The 20,361-nt window shown below is 33.0% G+C and overlaps 3 protein-coding genes across 6 annotated transcripts in view; 2 read left to right on the forward strand and 1 right to left on the reverse strand.

The window, feature by feature from the left end:
- LOC144843130 (uncharacterized) overlaps window positions 1-20,361 on the reverse strand; it is an 83,382-nt gene that overhangs the window by 28,306 nt on the left and 34,715 nt on the right. The gene's annotated exons all lie outside the window — the stretch shown is intronic.
- Window positions 1-20,361, forward strand: part of LOC144843096 (uncharacterized) — an 81,943-nt gene that overhangs the window by 15,866 nt on the left and 45,716 nt on the right. For 3 of the 4 annotated variants that reach the window (XM_078699789.1, XM_078699791.1, XM_078699792.1), the window contains exons 1-2: window positions 497-529; window positions 2,777-2,902. In XM_078699789.1, coding sequence (XP_078555915.1) covers window positions 512-529; window positions 2,777-2,902 — 144 coding nt within the window. In that variant the 5' untranslated portion in view covers window positions 497-511. Of the gene's footprint in view, window positions 1-496; window positions 530-2,776; window positions 2,903-20,361 lie in introns of those variants that run through there. The other variant, XM_078699790.1, reaches the window with a different exon arrangement.
- LOC144842848 (uncharacterized) lies at window positions 11,482-13,632 on the forward strand. Its single transcript, XM_078699401.1, has 3 exons — window positions 11,482-11,791; window positions 12,316-12,417; window positions 12,542-13,632. Exons 1-3 carry the CDS (start codon window positions 11,704-11,706, stop codon window positions 13,561-13,563), a joined length of 1,212 nt encoding a protein of 403 aa, XP_078555527.1. The 5' UTR covers window positions 11,482-11,703; the 3' UTR covers window positions 13,564-13,632.

Here is a 20,361-nt window from a genome sequence, read left to right on the forward strand (position 1 = left end):
AACCTTATTATTGTACCACTTATTTGACAATTTTAAATTTAGTTTGTTCAATACAGACCGAGATGAACTCAAACCCGTATTATCAATGTTGATAACATAGGAACCGCGGTCTCTGTAAGGGTTTGTGTTCATTTCTGAAATAAATTTATACAGTACAAGAAAGTATACATAGTGTAGTAGTTTAATTAATAAATAATAATAATTGTTACTTTATTTTTTCTTTGTTAACTTGAAATAAAATGTAATTTATTTGCCATTATCAGTAAAACAAACAAAGCATTGAGAGCAGTATTAACACTTATCTGTATTCACAGAATATATTTCTATAACACCCCTCTGACAAAGAATGGTTTTGTCCATCACAGTTCTGGCAAATGCAGTGAGCGCCTCCTATTTTTTAATCAAAGATTGTGTTTCAAATATTGCTCCTAGGAATAAAAAAACATGTTTTATTAAACCTCAATCGCATCAATTTTTAACAATTTCCTTTCCGAGTGTGATTTTTAAACTCATGTTTCCAACACACATGGTAAGTTTTTGAAAATGTTTTTGATATTTTGGAAAACGTTGCGTGTACGCATTTTAATATTTTAATTTGTAAATTGTAATATGTTTCTTCTTGTGGTTGCTGTATTAAGATCGTTAGAAATGTGTTAGGCTGTTTAATATTTCTAGCTATAGTCTGATTTGACAATGATAACAATGAGATGTTAGTGATGGATGTTGGTAACAAGATAAAAGATTACATCATCATTGGTGATTGCGTTGAAATTTACGATAACCGGAATTATCATAATGATTAAAATATTATTCTTGTTGCTGAATTGGCTTTAATTCATTTTTTGTAGTACAGTACAGTAGTATGATTTGCTTAATAAATGTTTTACAGTAAATATTTAGGTGTGCAGTATGCAAAAAATAAATATCAGACTCCATCTTGTTTACATTCTGTGCTAGTAATTTTTTTATAAGGCTCTGTCTACACTATCAAACTTTATGTGACAAATAAATGTGATGTGCCCATATATGGACACGGTGATGCCATATCACTACCATACTTGGGCATATCACTACCATATTTGGGTACATCATACTTTTTTATGTCAAACTAGTTTGTTAGAGACAGAGCTTTAGGCCAAGCTAACATTAAAAAAAAAAAAAAGAAATAAATACTCAAACATTGTCTGCCAATAGGTTTTTAAAATGTCCTATTCAAAGATTGATTTTATTCATCTTCTTTTTTAAATTGTTGTCAACTTTTTTTTATAATATAACACGTAAATTCATAAAGACAAATAAAAAATACAGTTCAGTCAGTATGTTCAATTCTAACATTAGTTATTCAGCATAGTTTTATTACATACGATAAAAAAAGAAGAATTTAACAGATTTGACATTATTGTAATCATGGACTATACTATTAACTATAAAACATTACCATGGAGTGATTACATTAATTTGATATCTACAATAAAAAAAAAATTCTCTAATAAATATCAAAAGCTGTGAGAATTTGTGTGTAAAATTTTTCATTACGAAAATGCAAGCTTGAAGACGTGGCTCACAAGATTATTTTCTATAATATCCTAAACCTGTTTTGTAATTCTGGTTGAATAGCCTGCAGTACTATCTAAATGTAATTCTTAATCATAAATTTGTATAACGATGACTCAACTAGTGCATAATATGCTATCCATACATTCTGTTCTCCTCCTCTTATATTGCATATTGTTACTACACTTGGCAATGGAAAGAATATGGATATGTCATTTCAAAGATGAATCTTTCTCCATTTTTTGCATTAAGAAATCATGTACTCTGCAAAAACCTGACATCCTTGGGCAGGCCCTCGAGATGGCTTAATATATCCAGTATACAGAAAATGTTGAAGTGTGTATTTGGAATACATTTTGCTACAATATGAATTTAAAAACCTTGTTGTCTAAAAAATCTGTTTTTGGGAGTGGTTTTGATCATTAGAAGAGTACATTCCTTGAACCCTACAGTACTACAAACTTGCAAACATGAACACGTGGAACAAGAAAATACTTTAAGGGGATGGCGGGTGGGCTGTTTATCCTATTTCTCGTTTATGTAGTCTATCCGTGCCTAACTCAATACCAACATAAACTGACATTGGCCATAATAACATTGAACATAATACCATTGGACATAATTCATTTAGAATTATATCAGGGATGGCAATCATAGATAAGTAGCAAATCTTCAAGTTAGAGTTTACTATATTTAAGGTGGTGAACCGTTAAAGGCTGCCAGAGAGATGAGTGCCCATTTTGCCTACCACTGGATTCGACACCTTAAGGATATATTGTCCCCCTGAAAACAATCATTTTTTAAAATTGTTATTGTTGAATATGCCATTTTAATGTCACATATAGTCTTTCACTTTAACCAAAAATTGAACTGAGAAAAAAAATGATTTACCTGAAAAAATTGAAGTTTAGAGCAAAAAAATAGTCAAATGGCTGTAAGCAAATGGGTTTTTAGTTGAATTAACCCGTTTATTTTGTCATTTTAGTGAAAACATTATTTGTTCAGGTTTTTTTTTCTAAGGAACTTTGTTAAAACTACAAAATGGCCTATTCAAAGTGTGATTATATTAATCTTTTTTCATGTTTTGGGAGAGAATACATCTTTAAATGGATTGAATTAAAAACTATAAGGTAGAATTAGATGGAAGTTTAAATGAGAAAATTTCTAGTCGGTAAACTGTATTTTTTTAACCTGTTGTTTCTCTTTCTTCTTCTTCGTCTAGATGAACATGGCAAGCGGCAACGCTGTTCTGGGGACCAAGGGCCTGTACCAACAGATAGCTTGTGGTGACACCTCCAACGTTACCGTTCTGCTTCAGCGACTTCATAACATTAACATCAAAGATGAGGTAAGAAGAGTTATTCTCCTCAACAATTTTTTCATCAGCCAGTTTTATTTCATCAGCCAGTTTCATTGTTCAACATTTTCTGTTAATTTGGAACTAGAAATATGATAATAATGCAGTATTATTTTGGTGTTTTTTTTTTATTCATGCTGTAAAGGGATCATGTCGAAATTATTCTTTTGCAGTTCTACAAATTAGAATAATACCATATGATTTTAGTTTGTTTCAGCGTAGGAGTTTATGAGTCCGTCTGCCATAAGCAGTGCGTGTAATTACCCAGAATAGTTTGGTAAATAATTGCATTTAAAAAATGTAATTTTATTCTTTAAGCATTTATATTAAAGGGATCATGGCAAGTATTATTCTACTGCAGTTCTGCAGATCAGAATAATAGCATATCATTTTAAACTTAGGATTCCATCTGCAATAGTCAATGTGTACTGTACAATTACCCAGAATATTTTGTAAAATAATTGCTTTAAACAAAATGTAGTACTACTGCAGTAACTGAAGTAGAATAATTTTGACATGGTCCCTACAGTACATTGAACCAACGATATGAATAATAATGTGCAACAATTGCTACTGTATCTTTTCAAAAGGCAAAGAATAATTATATTGTGATGTGCTGTTCATGAATACATATTTACTGTAGGCCTATTATTACAGTATGTTAGAGCCTTCAAAAAGTGCATGCACACTTATCCGCTGGTAATCACCATTAGTTACCAAGGACAAAAATGTTGCCTTTCTCACAATGATTGTCACAATACAAAACATAGAACATTACAGTATTAATGTTTACATATTGTAGTGACCACACATAATCTACTGTATTGTGGAAAGGGTTATTATTCTGATTGCTATCCAGTGAGTAAATGTTAAAAAAGGAGGGAGCGGATTTAGTGACAATTACATTATGAATTACTTGTTTGCTAGCTACCAACAAAAATGTTGACTTTCTCACAATGATTGTCATAATATCAAACATAGAACATTACAGTATTAATGTTTACATATTGTAGTGACCACACGTAATCTACTGTATTGTGGAAAGGGTTATTATTCTGATTGATATCCAGTGAGTAAATGTAAAAAAAGGAGGGAGGCGGATTTAGTGACTATTACATTATGAATTACTTGTTTGCTAGCTACCAACAAAAATGTTGACTTTCTCACAATGATTGACACAATACAAAACATAGAACATTACAGTATTTATGTTTGCATTATTGTAGTGACAACATTTATTGTACAGTATTGTATTATGGAAAGAGATTTCTCATTGCTATCTGGTGAGTAAATGTAAAAAAAGGAGTGAGGCAGATTTACTAAGAATTACACTACAATCAATTACTTGTTACATGTACAATATGGTGATTCTAATCACTGAGTTGAGTTTGAGTTGAAATTTTACATTTTTTAACCAGATGTGTACAGCTTTTTATCCAACTGTAATTGATGACTAGAGTATTTTGCATAATATTACTCCTGGGATTTCCTCATTTACATACTTCTTTAATATTCATCAATTTTCATACTATTAAATTTATTTATTATTTTCTATTTGTTGCTAATAATACAGTATTCAATGATAACCCTATTAAAGGGACACTTTCCTACTGTTTAAACATATATGAACAAGAGGCAATATATAACAATAATCAACCCCTCTATTTCTATATGTTCCATAAATATACAATTAACATAATTATAAGTTTCTGTGTGGGATGCATATAATGAAATCCTGTATGAACTGTACAGTATTCCTTACATTTGACATTTGAAGAAATATATTAACTGCGGCCAATTCCTATATCCTATTTTAAGCTTTGAAGCTAAGTTTCGCCCAGTGAGACACATCTTTGTATACATGTTGAATACACAATTAGAAAAAAAGGGGGCACTTTTTTGGGTCTTGAAGATTTCCCCATAATTGTTCCAGTAAATACATACAGTATAACAAAAAATGTATTCTATTCAACTCAATTCGTCAACCACAGTGTACAGTACTGTACCTTCCCACAGTGTGGCAACTGACTTTCCATACACTACTGTATCCTATACGTTGCATAATGTAACTGTTTTATTCAAACTGTCTGCTGTATGCTTTGCACATAAGCTATGCGATTATCACCTACTGTATATTCCCTATCTATTATTTAGGATAACTGGTTATTAAAATGACGCATATTTATACTCCGATGATTTCAGTTTGTGCGATTTTATTCAACCGGTAAAACCTTACAGCTGTAAACACAATTTCAGACATAATTATAGAAACTGTATTTGCTGGAAAGGTTATTTTATATGACTAAGAATATGTCTTACGTTTTCTCATTTCTATGTAGACTAGAATTGTAGATAGCTTGACGTCTGTCTAGAATATAATTTTTTATATTCAAAGCTATCCCTGTCATATTCATCCTCATCATTATTCAAATCATAATCATAATTATTTTCATCTTACAGAAATACAAATGTAGATAAATTGCTCCGTCTGAAGAATAGTTGGTATATTTCAAAATCATAATTTGTCTTTATCACTCAGTTGCATTGTTATCAATCATTATCAATTTCATCATTATCAATGATTGTCATCTGTATCATCATTATATGTTTTATTAGCATCATCTTTGTAATCATCATCATCTGGTTGATTATATTATCATTGTTATTATCATAAGCTGGCCATCTTTATCACCATGTTTGTCATTATTGTTATCTTTTTAAATCATCATCATCATCATCATCATCATTATCATCAACAAAATTGGTGATCATTATTACCATGATTATCATTTTTTTAATAATTGATATATGATAATTTGATAATCTGCATTTATTTAAAATGTATATAGTAGAAACATTAGTAGGCCTGTAAATATAATTAAGTTATAAAAAAGGCTACTGTATTCTTTCATTCAAATTTAATGTATCCATTTTTCTGGCATTACTGTACATCAGTTCTGTAATTGGTACATGTTTTTAGACTCCTGTGTACACACTATTTCTTTTTACGTATTTGCATTAGTAACTATTACAACAGTACCTTGTGTATTAACATAGCCTGGCTGCAATATTCCTTTTATTACCTAGTAAAACCTTGCTGTTTAGAATATCTAAGGAGAAAACTTTACTTTAGCTAATTGGAAAGTGAGCTGTCATTGATTTATACATTGTAGAATTCGTATTTATTCATGGAATTTTCATTATTTATAGTCGGAATTAAAATGATTAATACACTTTTTTTTGTATGAAAATATGAAAACATAATAGCAAAATGAATATTATGAAATTGTTCATACGCATTTATATGTGTGTAGTGTTGAAGCCATTAATTTAATTGCAGGGCTAATAATTATGTTGTTCATGTCAGGCTAGTGTACTTCTGATTTCTCCAAAATGTTTGGCCATGTAGAATGCCGTTTTTTCCAAGATAGATGTGTTTTTTAGACAAACTGAACCATAAATTCTCAAGCCATTACACGGTATCATACAGTCAGGTCAGAAAGGTCAAATATACTATTTCTTAGGATGGGTATCAACTAGTAAAATAAGGATAGAATAAAAGATACTGTAATCTTTTTAAAAGGACTATCAGCAAAATTTTATTTAAAAATATATTGTCCCTCTATAATTTTTTGTTGAATATGCCATTTTAATGTCACATAATAACTACAGTATTCATTTTGATGAAAAATGTAATCGTTAAACTGTTAATTTAAAGCAAAATATAGTCAAATTGTCATTTTTTTTAAAAAAATTTATGAGTGAAATCATTATTTTTGTTCGTTTTGTTTTTCTAAGTGAATAACTAAACAAATAAAAAATGGCCTATTCAAAATCTGATTTTATTAATCTTCATTTTTCATGTGTTTGGTGAAAAATATATCTTTAATCTATGGATGGTTGTTAAGGACTGTATTATCAATAGTTTAATGAAGTACCTGATCCATAGTGATACATATACTGTATCTATAGCACAAATATTAACACATTGAAGTTCTATGCTCGCTTTACAGAATTGATTCATTTTGACATAGCATTTGCACAGCTGTCCGGTTGCATTGGTCGACGCATGTGCTAATTGATGTTGTACGAGTGTTGATAAAAAGTCGCAGAGATGTCCCATTTATTTATTGACACACGCTCTCTGTGCTTACACAAAACAAAGTGAAAAATCACATCGATAATGTTTAAACTGCATTACAATTAGATGTCATTACTGTATTGAACATAAGGCAAGAAAACTCATTAATAACTGGAGGTTATATTAATATAAAATCAAAATAATTATTTATGATAGTTGTACACATTTTTCAATATTCATAGATTATAAACAATCAATTTGTTATCTTTTCTGAGAAGTAATACTTTGAATATCTAATGAGATTAGATTCAGATTTCATATATCATAGTTCAATCAAAAGAAGAATAATTTCATAAGATAATTATTGACAAATATGTCAGATAACATTCATAAACAACTCCAACAATTTAAAACTTTCTTATGAAAAAATATTATTATTAGTACTGTGTATATTCACCGAGTTACAGTAAGTATGTGAGATACACAAGTATGTCAAACTACATCCATAAATTATCAGCACATGGTCACAGCACTTCTCCGCCATATTTCTGATTTTATCTTTCTTGGAAAGGACTTGTAGTCCAGTGTACTCATTTGAATTATATGCACTTAAAGACCCCTTCCCTGCAATTTTGGACGTTTTTTGGAAAATAATACATATATATCACTTTAAAAACATTAAACCATGTCATTCCTTGTCTTAAATGTACGTTTTATGGTAAATTATGATAAAAAGTGAGAAACAATGCACTACCTAAGTAGCTCGCGGCGATCGACCTCTCGTGGACGGTCTTATGCCTAGCCTAGCTAGGCTTAGTTTTGTAGGCCTAGCTGGTAAACATCGGTAACGTACGAACATCGTACGCTAGCTATATACCTAGCCTGACGTTGTATTGTTGCTGCATTAATTGTCTTTCTATTTTTGCCAGACTCCGTTGATACAAATTTTTTCGCTGAAAAGTTAGGAGTCTTCCATTTGTTTTGGCCTCACGATCGATTGAAAAGTGGGCGAATTACAGGTGAAAAACAAAAATATCAATCCGCGCGCAATGCATTTTGGGATTTATAGCGGGCCGCTATAATTATTAGAATCGACTTATTTTTCACATTTTTAACCGTTTAAAGACGAAAAAAGTTATCGCAATAGGACCATATAGTATTATTTTTACATTAAATATAGTTTGTGATCTTAAATTAGATCTAAAAAACGTAGGGAAGGGGGCTTTAACAGAACCTGGTGCTTCTTGTTGTAGGGGTTACTCCAGTGTTTCAACAATAAGTACTGCTTTGAAATATCAGCTCAGCTTTGTTAAAAGTGGGATGAATGTACATTTATTTTTTAAATTCTAAAACAATTTAATAGCCATGTTTATTTACTAAAATTAATTTAATGATAATAATTTATAGGATTATTATTTGCTCTTTTCCCCAATAGTTATGAGGCCAAACTAGTCTATCATTCATAATCATAGTGACATTCTTTACCCATGGAGGAAATACTGCTTTACCCCAGCATATAATGTTTAGTATGTATATGGATGTTATCTTGCTTTTTGCCTAATGTAGTGTGCTAGTGTTAAACTGCCAATCAAGTTAACACCTTTGTGGTCTAGTAAAACATGCCCAATTTTAATTTGCAAAACAGGGCTAGCATTTTAATACATAGATGAAGAGAAACAATTGTTTTTAAAAACTCTACTGAAGGAACTGCAGTACTTCTAGTTAATTAATTCGATTGCTCACTGACTCCCTTGTAATGAATAAATGCCTTAATTGCAGTTTCACAAATCGAATAAGAAAATAAGCCTTTAATCTCTCAAGTCATCTTACAAGGCAATATTCGTCTGCCGATGGAATACTGTCGTGGTTATATTGAAGATCGAGGGCAAGTATTGCTTTAAGCCTATGGCCTTTCCCCAATTGAAACGTTCGTCGTTAAGTTAATGAGGTAACCAGAACAGAAGTCGCTAAAACACGTTCTAACTGATTGAAATGAGAACATGTAAATCCTTATTATCAAGAAGTCCCCATGTGCCTCATCTAACTAGCTTGATCTGTAAATGCTAACACAGATTAAAAAAAAAACTTGGAAAACAGATCTGTTGCTCTGAGCTGCGACATACGCCCAGGTTATTACACATCGTTTCAAGATTGAAACTAAACGCGTTTCATTTTATACACATGACCACAACTCTGAAATGATTTTAAATTGTATTGGTGAACAGAATGTCAGTTTGGCTAAAGTTGTATCTATTCCTTACTTGATATTCACTTAAAGCTGTTGGATTTATTAGAGGCAATGCATTACTGTTATTACTGAGTGATTTTTCAGCTCGACTGGCACAGACGTGCGTCAGCCGCATTTTTTATACTGATGTGGCTTAATAACATAAAACATGATGGCGATAAGATGTAACCGTGGTAATGATCACCTTAGACAGTACGCGTTCGTTCCCGGTACTTCGCTTTACTGGGCCGCCAAGGTAGGCAGTCACTCATCAACATTCATATCAATTAGGAAACCTTTTTGTCATTTTTACTACATTATTATATTTCCAAGTTATGAACTTATTGGTAAACGAAGACAGTTATTAAGTGATTGATACAAAGCTATTTATAATATTAATGGTCTGCTAGACTTAATCTTACTCTCGTTCTAGTAGAGAACTATGATGTGTTATTCTTTCAGTTCTAATCCATTTCTCTTTTTCAAATTTCTTAAATGGATGACCAAGATTATTAAAGTATCATTTTGAATCTTCAAAGAGAGAAAAGTATTTGGTTATCGCTGATTTTTTACATATTTTTTGTTGGTATAATTATAATTTTGATTAAAACACCCAAAAGTATTTAACTCCAGTTAAGAAAAGAAAGAATATATATTTGAACACTACAGCCAACCACCATTAATTTTGTTGCGTCCAGAAGGTGGTGTCCCCTTGATAGATGTTCTACTGTTTTATTATGGTACTGTATGTGCACAATTTGACATAATTGTTGGATATTAGACATTGATGTTTCCACTTGAAGAATAAATACTACTTTGAACAGTCTTGTTCCTGTTACCAAATACCTTTGAGACATCCCTATTAAGGGGGAAACATTTCTATGAAAGGAAAGGTGGGCAATATGTTTTATAATTCTATGGCTAATCCCTGACACAAATTTCTTATTAATAGAGGATGGGACATTAATGTTTCCAATTCATATAATACTACTTTGAGCAGTCTTGTGTCTAACATCCCCATTAAGGAGACACTTTGTCCTTAATAGGAAGTCTACTGTAAACAACCTTATTATTTTATTAAGAACAGCAAAAAATAAAATAAAAGTTATTATTAAAGTTTGGTATATTTCAAGCATATTTCTAGATCAATACATTTATATATTCTGTAATAATATGATATTTCATGTGGCAAGATTATTCACACATTTTTTTTTTAAATTTTACTTTGCATCAAAATATGTAATTAGAATTTATAGATATTAGTATTGTATGACAAATGTTAGATCTAAAAAGCAGTACCATCTTTGGAAATGTCAATGTTAAAAGGTAGGCCTTCTGAAATGCTATGGGGAAAAGTCGACGGAATAGCAGAGTTGTTTCAAATTTGTTTTGACTTTCTGTTTTCGAAAATTGATGCTAATATGTTTAATTTATAAAAATAATAGTAATGTTAGCATAACAGTATTTAAATGTAATTTCAATAAGTAATTAGGGGGCACGGTCCGCAGATGGGCCAATATCCAATAGGGATGCTCGGTTATACAAAAACATGTTTGGTTTGTAACAGATTGGAATTAATTTGTTGACGTAAAAATATATATACACATTTAATATAAATCTAGTGAAATGATATTTAAATAAAATTAGCATAATACAATTATTGATTAAAAAATGTGAATATTGAATTCAACATAATATTCAAAAATGTACATTTTATTATCATTTTATCATATTGAAACAACACATTTTATTCATCCAATTCTTATGTAAATTCTTGTGTCAAAAGCATTATAAATGTCTGGCCGTTAGATCTTACAGAAGCTCCCGTCTAATTGGTCGGTGATGATTGCCGAGTTATTTTTACGCATATTCTTACACCTGTGATAGACGACTGTCAACTCACTAATGACCAGGTGAAAGTTTAATTAATTCATGAATAAATTAAACAGTTCAGTGATTTGCATGTTCAGTGTAACACTTCAGATTCAAATCTAATTTATGAATTAAAAATTAAGAAAAAAAATTCTACTTTCTACTAAATATTTAATTAAGTTAAATGTCAAAAAATATTTTGTCATTAATAATAATAATTAATTAATTTTAGAAATATCTCTGGAAACAAATTTGATTTAACCTCTAATTATTAGTAAATAAATACTTTAATTTACAATTAAATACAATAAGAATTTCATTTCTCAGTTTACTCATGGAGAAATAAGTTAGGAAGGAGTAACATCGAGAATACATCAAACGAATAGGCCACCCCGCCGCTAATTGGATTATCTGACTGTTACGTAACATTTAATTGCCGTTGATCTGTCGCTTGTTAGATTTGAGCATGCGCATATCCATTGCTTTCATGTGACGCGTCATCAAGCGAGACTCGTTGTTGATGCTGATCTACACACGCGGCGACCATACACACAGCAGAAGAATAATTATACCACACTCGATACATTTTATTTACGCGTTTTATTTATCATTATGGATTTTTATGAATTGGAGGACGAATTGGAACCCGGAATTCTCGAGGAATTGAAGTTTGCCAGCGAACATGAAGACCTGGAAAATGGTATGCTAGGTTAAAACTAGGCATTGCATTTAAGTTTAGTAGCTAGGCCTAGTTACCTGAACCTCTTCTCTTTTAAAGAGGCCTCGTCTGCCCCGGCCCACTCTAGGCTGTCTACACGACCGGGTTGATTGTAACAACGATAATTCTGAATTCGTTCGTCCTCTCTAGGCTAGGTAGTATTTTTGTAGTTTTTCTTTCTGTACGCCAAAAATTAGCCGCCCGATTTATTGATAGGTCTAGCTAGGCTAGGCCCTATAATCTATCCATCCATGGATTTCCCCCTATAGGAGGCCTAGGCCTAATATATCATTAATTTTATTGCACAATCATCAATAATGCATCATTCATATTATTATATTAATTATGAAGGCACGATTATCATCTGATGCAACCAACTCATCTATGACCTTGTCAAGACCTCAAACCATTAGTATTAGTATTAGTCTGTATTTTTTAGATAAATTATTATTTTTCATTCTTATAGGACAACATGAGTTAATTTTCAATTTTATTATGCTATTTAGGTATGGATGTTAGTGTAGGCCTACATCCAACTACTATTACCGCAACCCATCAGAAGAAGGAAGTGTCAACAAACCCAGCCAAAAACCAATCAAGGAAAAAGAGTAAGGATTTTGAACGAATGATAACATTTTATTTTGAACATTTCATCTTTACTATATTAAATGCATTCTCATCATTTATTAAAACTGTTGTATGCTCAATAATCTTTCTTTTCTGTATTTTCAGGCATCAACCGACCCTCCAATAAGTTTAGTGAAGATGAAGCTGTCAGCAGGGTTAATGAATACGTTGATGCTGCTTTTACCATGTTAGCGAACGATCCAGTATACAGCAATGACTTGTATCCAATAGCTCGTCAAGTGAAAAAATTGGCAAATGATCTGCAGAAGCACTCAAATACAGTCATTATAAAAACATTTTGGGAAGACAGTACAAAATTACTTTGGAAGGTAATAACATCAGGAAACACAAAGAAAATGAAACCAGAAGCTGATGAGATGATGTGCCGGGCATTTCACCAACACATGTGTACAAGTTTGGGAAGGTGGGTCACCCTGTTAAAGGAGCTAAATGTCAACTCTGATGGGCAGCATGTAAAAACACTGAACCTATTTTTGCAACGTACAATGTTAAGGTTAATTCTAAATGATAAGCATAAAATAGATTTGCCACATGAGCAAACGGTAACTGACATCCCACAGTTGGATGTTCACACAGAAAAGATAATTCGGTACGTTGCCGGTTATGTGCCTTATGCGCTTGTGAAAAGATTTCGAAAGGGTAAAAGTAGTACTGCCAGAGCCTACTGTGATGTGCTCACTAAGTGGCAAGTGTGTAGTACCAACGTAACCCATTCCTTCTACGACTATTCCAAAGAATGGATCGACAAACAAAATAGATCAGGTTTGTTTGTTGTTGATGACGATGTATATCTGTTTTTTAGAAGCGTTGAAATAGAAACAAGGCAGCATTTAGCTACAAATAAACTTAATACGATGTTAAATAGTAACTATCTGGCTGATTTGTATGACCGTATTATCAATAAGGAGAATGTTCAAACTTTCTGGTGCAGAATAACCAGAGATACACTAGGTGACAATGCTTCTGCTCAATTATTACAAATTGTAGTTAGATACTGGTTGAAAATCAGAGCTAATGCATTCCTCAAGGTATACTTGAATTTAAAGAAGGAAAGCGGCAAAGTTTCAAAAAAGGGTGAAAAATCTCTCAGAAAAGAATTGTTGTAATATATACTATTTTGTATTTTGTGTGTGTGATGAAATAAATAACGACAATAGCTAAATTAAATCTCAATTGTATTTTGGTTGGTTCTGAAAAGAACCGTTTGGTTTGAAAAAGTTTGCTGATCATAAATATCATTTATGCATTTGGTGTCTTCTTCCTTTGAAGAGGTGAGTCATCAATAGTTTGGTCAACAATTTGGCTGCGGCAGTTGCCTCTCCTGGATGCCTTGGAACAGTTCGCAGCTACATACAGTGCATGCATATTGTGGCCAAACTGCATTGATGTTGGGTTTGTGTTACTTCCACCACATCCTCTCTGTTTACTGAAGTACTGTTCCAACGGATCTTGATTATACTTCGCACTTAGAACACACTCTACCCCTGGCAGGTCCAGTAGTTTTTTAGTCAACTCTACAAACGAATTAACTGTTGATGGCAAAGAATAAAAATTAATATACTTATTATTAATTCATTTTTAATATACTTTGTCACTCTTGTGATGTCAGAACTTTTGATTAATTATTAAACAAAGTCAGCTGTAAAAAAAAAACGAAATGTACTTGCTTGTTATCTCAAGTCCATCAAGTGTTGCGGTGCTTAATAACATCCTCTTTTTTACACTCTTCTCTACATCTTCAAGCGCATTCACCTCGTCTTGCCATTCTTTAAAGAAACCCAGGAAGTCATCTTGCAACCACTTAAAAACATCAGAACAAAAAATAGTGGCAATTATTCCTTCGATTAATACAAAAATTATAGATATTTCTCAATGTATATCCAAATGCTAATTGAAATTGAACAAAAACAATAATAAGCCCAATCATGTCCCATGTTCAATTTTTTTTAAATTTTCTATTTAAAAAAAATGTACCTTAAAACGCCAGTCATCTTTTGTCCTGTATGGCTCCATAGCTGGTTTTCTGGATCGTTTGCCTTGGAAAAAACTAGAGACATTAAGGCAATCAAAAAATTGGTCTACCATTCTAACAAATTTGATAGTGGATGTCATGTCATGTCGATCCATAATCTCCATTGCATTTGCTGTCGAATTGCTTAACACCTGAAAATATGAAGAAAATAAAAAACATTCATGAAAAATTAAATTACAGAATTGTTTGCAAAAGAACAAGGGCTGAACACAAAACTTGCAAGTAATTACCTGTGCAGCCAAGTATACCCGCATTCTCAATGATGGAGTAAGGTGGAGGTGTTCATGCGTCAACTTGTGGAGCATCCTCAGCCCTGGACATGTGTTCTGCAATTTCACATCCCATTCATAGGTGTCAAGAAAATGACTCCACTTGATGTCTTGTTTGTTATACTTTAAATGAAGAACATTTTTAGATTTAGAAATAAGTAAATATCATTTTCAACATGCTATAATGAAATTGGTATTTTCAATGTGGTGTATGATCATACAGTACTTACATGAAGATTCCGTGTCTTGTTATTGTAGCCAGAGTTCTCTACATTGTTTCGAAGCGTCTTTATTAGATGCGGCACATCACTGTAGAAAAAAACACTGCGATCTGGGTCTCCCTGATGCGATGTCTTGAAGACAATGGATGAAGTGGTAGATGATGGTGAATGCAGTCTGTAAAACTTCCTGTTCGGAGTGGCACCATCAGAAACCATCGCATGAACTACAAACCCAGCTACTTCGATCATCTCAACAGCTTCCCACATTGCCATGAACAGATCACAACTAGAAGCTCCAGTTGTTGGATAGTAGGCAATTGGAACATGCAGGTTAGAAAACAAACCCCGGATCATCAACACCAGAACATGTGAGGCAACTGGGATTTCTTCTTCACCTCGACATCGCCGCTCAAATGAATGCATCTCATTGGCTAAGCTGCCTACATCTGTTGATCCAACAACTTTGCCAGAGCTTTGTGAAAAAACCAATCCTGATTTTATCTTCATTTCATCAAATAATAGCACAACATGTTTTTGCAATTCATTACCTTCTTCATATAATTTGAGGTCTGTTACAACTCTACTTAACATCTCATGGCAAAAACCAGTTGTCACACCAGCAAAGTGGCTGTAGGGTTGGAGTGTGTTTGGATGAGGCAGCGTCATGAATCCACTTTCGCGAATTAAATTATAAGCTGACGGAGACTTGCTTTGGATAGCAATGCACCAACGTAAAATTGCCGGGTGCCAACGCATCTGCTTTCCCTTGCCCATAGATGCCAGTTGCTGCTCCCACAAAAGCTTTGCTGACGGATATTTACATAATAAACTCTCAATTTCAGGTTTTCCCATTTCCATTGTGTCTTCCATTAAGTGAGCTGCATTTTCAGAAATTAATTTGCTTTCTAGCATGTACATCTTGGAAACTTTATTCTCAAGGGAACCACTCTTTCTTTTCAACCGTCTGTAATTACATTGTAATGTTGCTGCTTTGTTCTGCAGTTGAGAATTTGATAAATACTTGTTGGCTACCGTCAGTGAAGACTTTTCCTTGCAGGAAGCACTTCGCATTGATGATAAATCCCCACGATAAATTCGGCAAACTGCGCACCGCTTCAGATCTTCAGCAATTAGCAATTCACAGTCATTATGTCTAATGGTGTTGCATAAATAGACATCTTTTGGTGTTATCCTTATAGGAATCTGCCCTTCTGGTCCTTTTCGTCTCTCTATCAAATCTAAATAATCTTCATTGCCTGCACAGATTTTAGCACTCCTCAATATATCACACAGCTTGGTGAACTGATGTAATGGTAATTTTTTGTTAAAGACTTCTCCTAGAATAGGCTGTGCTTGCAATACAACACCAGCAATGACAACTCCCCATGTCGAATCACTGTTGACTGTTAACTTGATGACAGCATCACCAGTTGGTGAAAGTCTAATTATTAGTAATTCATCTTCATGTGGAAACAAAGAGACAAGGCTACATTTTTCTGCTTCCTTTCTGTAATCGTGAAGATTGGTAGGAATCTCCCCATCAGTCATACAAGACGCACATTGAGAATCATTGAATTTTGCAATTACAATATTGCACACTTTACTGCGGTCCTTGCTGTGGCCTTTCTTCCACCTTTTCAGTTTTTGCACACAGGAATAACAAATAAATGGTGGGTGGATTTCTGGATCATCATTATCAATATCTAAGCAAAAACATGACTTGATTACAGACTTGAACGCGTCCTTTGTATAAGGTGAACGATCTGAAGGAATCGCCCTGGAAATTCCACAAAGTCGACAAGTAGGTTTCAAACAAACACTGTGCAGCCCACGAATTTCACGTCGGCAATCGGCAATTGCCGACCTTATTGCCGACCTTAAATTGTCAGAGGACGGCAAGAGATTGCCGACCTAGAAACTAGGCTAGATCCCTCCTTTCAAGCCTCCTAGCAACAACATGGTACTTTAAGGGATCGTATCATTGAAATTTTAACAGGCATATTCACCACCATGTTGTGTTTAGTTAACAAACCATGGAATTAAGATGATCCCTGAATTCACTCAACCATTACATCATGTTGTGTGTGCGAGCTGCATGCTTTCTATCAAGCTGGCTAGGCACAGCGCTGAGCGACAGACCTGTGTAGGGGAATACCCTGTTATGCCAAGCAAGCAACTATGCTCTGTGTACGGCTAGCTCCAGAACCACGATGTTCAGCAATTATCAAATAGAATTTATCTTGTAAATTTTAGTGTTAGGTTTTTATATTTTAGTTAATTTTGCTAGTTCTTTTTGCATAACATATAGCTAGGGAGGCTAGGCCTAGTTAGGCCCATGTTAGGCCTTAGGTTAGCAAGAGGTTAGGCCTTGGTGAATTTTCTATTTTTAGAACTGCCGAGACTGCCGACCTTGGCGAATTTAAGGTCGGCAATTTTTTGCCGACCTTCTTTTTTCTGAATTTCGTGGGCTGCACTGTGTCCTGTCATCGTTCTCTGAAAACAAGAGCAATTTAATTTAAATGGCGAATGATGACCTAGAGTTGTTGTCCTAGTAGTAGTACTATCTAGGCTAGCTAACTAAAAATAAATACCTGCTTTTTTTTATTGTTAATGTTATTGAACATAGTCTAATTAGGCCGGCCCTAGATAGTAGTATTGGTATTTTTGGCATAACCCTAGGTGGTAGATTAACATTACCTCTATGATAAATAGTACATAGAACAATAGGTAGGTCTAGCCTAGTAGGACTAGACCCTAGCTAGGAGTCGAGTACTTTAGTCCTAGCCTAGCTAGTAGTAGTAGTAGGCCTACGAAAGTAATTATTTTATGGCTAATGTTAGTTATTATTTATTGGTTTAAAATTTAAATCTAAGACCTAGCCTAAATTAAACATCGAAACAATAACTGCCCTAGACCTAGGCCTAAGTAATACAACGACCGGTGGACCAAAATAACTACGACCGGTGGAACTAACTCCGGCTATTCGGTTCGGCGGTCGGACAGATTCGATGCTTTTCAATTCGTTGTATGTCAGCCGGACACCATCGGAAACTGTCATGCAAGGCATCAAATGAAAGCTACAGCTTTCCTTTATTCATATAACTAAAACTTAAAACTCCAGTACAAAGGGAAACTATTAAAATACGTGTTTGTTTCGTTGTTATATTCAAAATAATGGAATACTTACAATTGAAGAAACAAGTAGTTATTTTTGGTTGATTTTAATGATTTAATGACTGGTACGTTCGCAAAAAAATTCGGAATCCGAATACATAAAACACGCATGTGAATCCTTGTTGACAATTAACTGCGCATATGCAATGTGTTTTTTGTTCGTATTTATGTACTCCACTGTTAGTTAGACAGGGTATAGGGGTTGCTACTTAGCGGCGAGGAGCCTTGTGTGTAAGGAGATCGAACCGAGATAACGCGGCGGGCGGTCGCAGTGCAATTTAATAGGAGTCATTTGACCATGTAATGTGCTTAATTGGATTAAAATCCATGCATTACATCGATGTTACTCCTTCCTAACTTATTTCTCCATGGTTTACTGTAGTAGCTAGGTGCTAATTAAGACCTCTATTAGAAGACCTTTTTAAAGTCCAACAGTTATAATTTTATAAATGTAATAATGATCACTATTAGAAGTTTTAAATTTCACAGTTTTCTAGAAGACCTTTTCAATAATAAAATGGAAGACCTTATTACTGTTAGGTCCAACAATAAAGATGGAGTCTTTAGAATAATTTTTTTGTAATCAACCCAATATAATATTGGATTTTTAAAATTTTTTGAAATTAAATATAAATTTAATATTAGTCTACTGTCTTAAAAGTGATTTTATTTTCAGATAATTCTTTTATTTAATTTTGTTATAATGTTAAACATGTTTGAACATGTGTTAAAAACCGTATTCCAGATTTAAAAATTGGCAATCATTAAATATTCCTAGTCTACGTCTCTTGTGACCATTTTAATAACTTATGCTACGACGCTCGCCGTCTCTGTACAGTAATATAGCTTGTGTAAACTACAGCAAAATAGCTACAAGGCATAGATTTGTCCATTTTCTGTTAAATCTGAATCGGCTAAACTAAACTGACTCGATTTGATTCCTTTGTGGTTGTAACGTAAAAATATATGTTGTGCTTTTCAGTTTAGTGGCCATTTTAATAACTTATGCTTCCTCATTGGTTTTATAAAATATAAAATAGCTAATAACGAGGCATGGATATTTCCATTTGGTGTTCGTTCACTAAAAATTTTAATCGGCTAAACGCAAATGGCTGTGCAGGTTTTATTCCTTTGTGGTTATAATGTAAAAATATAATCTAGAATCTCTGTCTCTAGGAAATATTAAAAAGTAAAAATTGTTGCTATCACAATCAAACGGTTGTATCTCAATTTACTAAAAAAGGAATGCTGAGCCTGAAAGTTTTGTAGGAAATTTGTTTTTAAATTTGTACATTTGGAATGCATCTACCATTTACATTTTTAAAAGAAGTCATGACGTGTATTTAAGTATTACTAATACAGTAAAAAATACACCTGAAATTAAGTCTGAATTTATTGGTATTTCACACACACGATATATCCATCTAGTAGTCTAAAGTCTATTAACTTCATATTCTAAATAGTGAATTGTATTTGAATGCGTTTACTTAAGAAAGAGACACTGAAACCAAGTCTGATATTGTATGGTAAACTAATGGTATTTTACACAATTTATCCATCTAATATAACATACTAGTTCTGTTTACTGCATATTCTTTAAGGAATCACCAGCAAAAGAAATTGAATCCCAGTGTAATACCATTTTGCTAACGAAGAAACACCAAAACCAAATCTTAAATTGTTACATTGGTATTTCACACACGGAACATGCAGCTTCCATTAACGCCACATTCTCTAATGACTAATTCCTTAAGGAATCAGTATCAAAAAGATTTGTATCCCAGTATAATACCATTTTGCTAACGAAGAAGCACCAAAACCAAATCTTAAATTGTATGGTAAATTCACACACGAAACACACACTTCCATTAATGGCACATTCTCTAATGACTATCCTCAAGGAATCAATCAGAAAGAATCAATCAGATAGAATTGTATCAATCCCAGTTTATTATACTAATTTACTATAAAGAAGAAAAAACGCTAAAACCAATTGTATGGTAAATCATTGGTATTTCACACACGGAACACACAACTTCCATTAACGGCACATTCTCTAATGACAAATTCCTCAAGGAATCAATCAGAAGGAATCAATCAGATAGAATTGTATCAATCCTAGTTTATACTAATTTATTATAAAGAAGGGGAAAAAAACGGCAAAACCAATTGTATGGTAAATCATTGGTATTTCACACACTGAACACA

The sequence above is a fragment of the Antedon bifida genome, chromosome 5, assembly GCF_963402885.1.
Source record: "Antedon bifida chromosome 5, ecAntBifi1.1, whole genome shotgun sequence".
NCBI lineage: Eukaryota > Metazoa > Echinodermata > Crinoidea > Comatulida > Antedonidae > Antedon > Antedon bifida.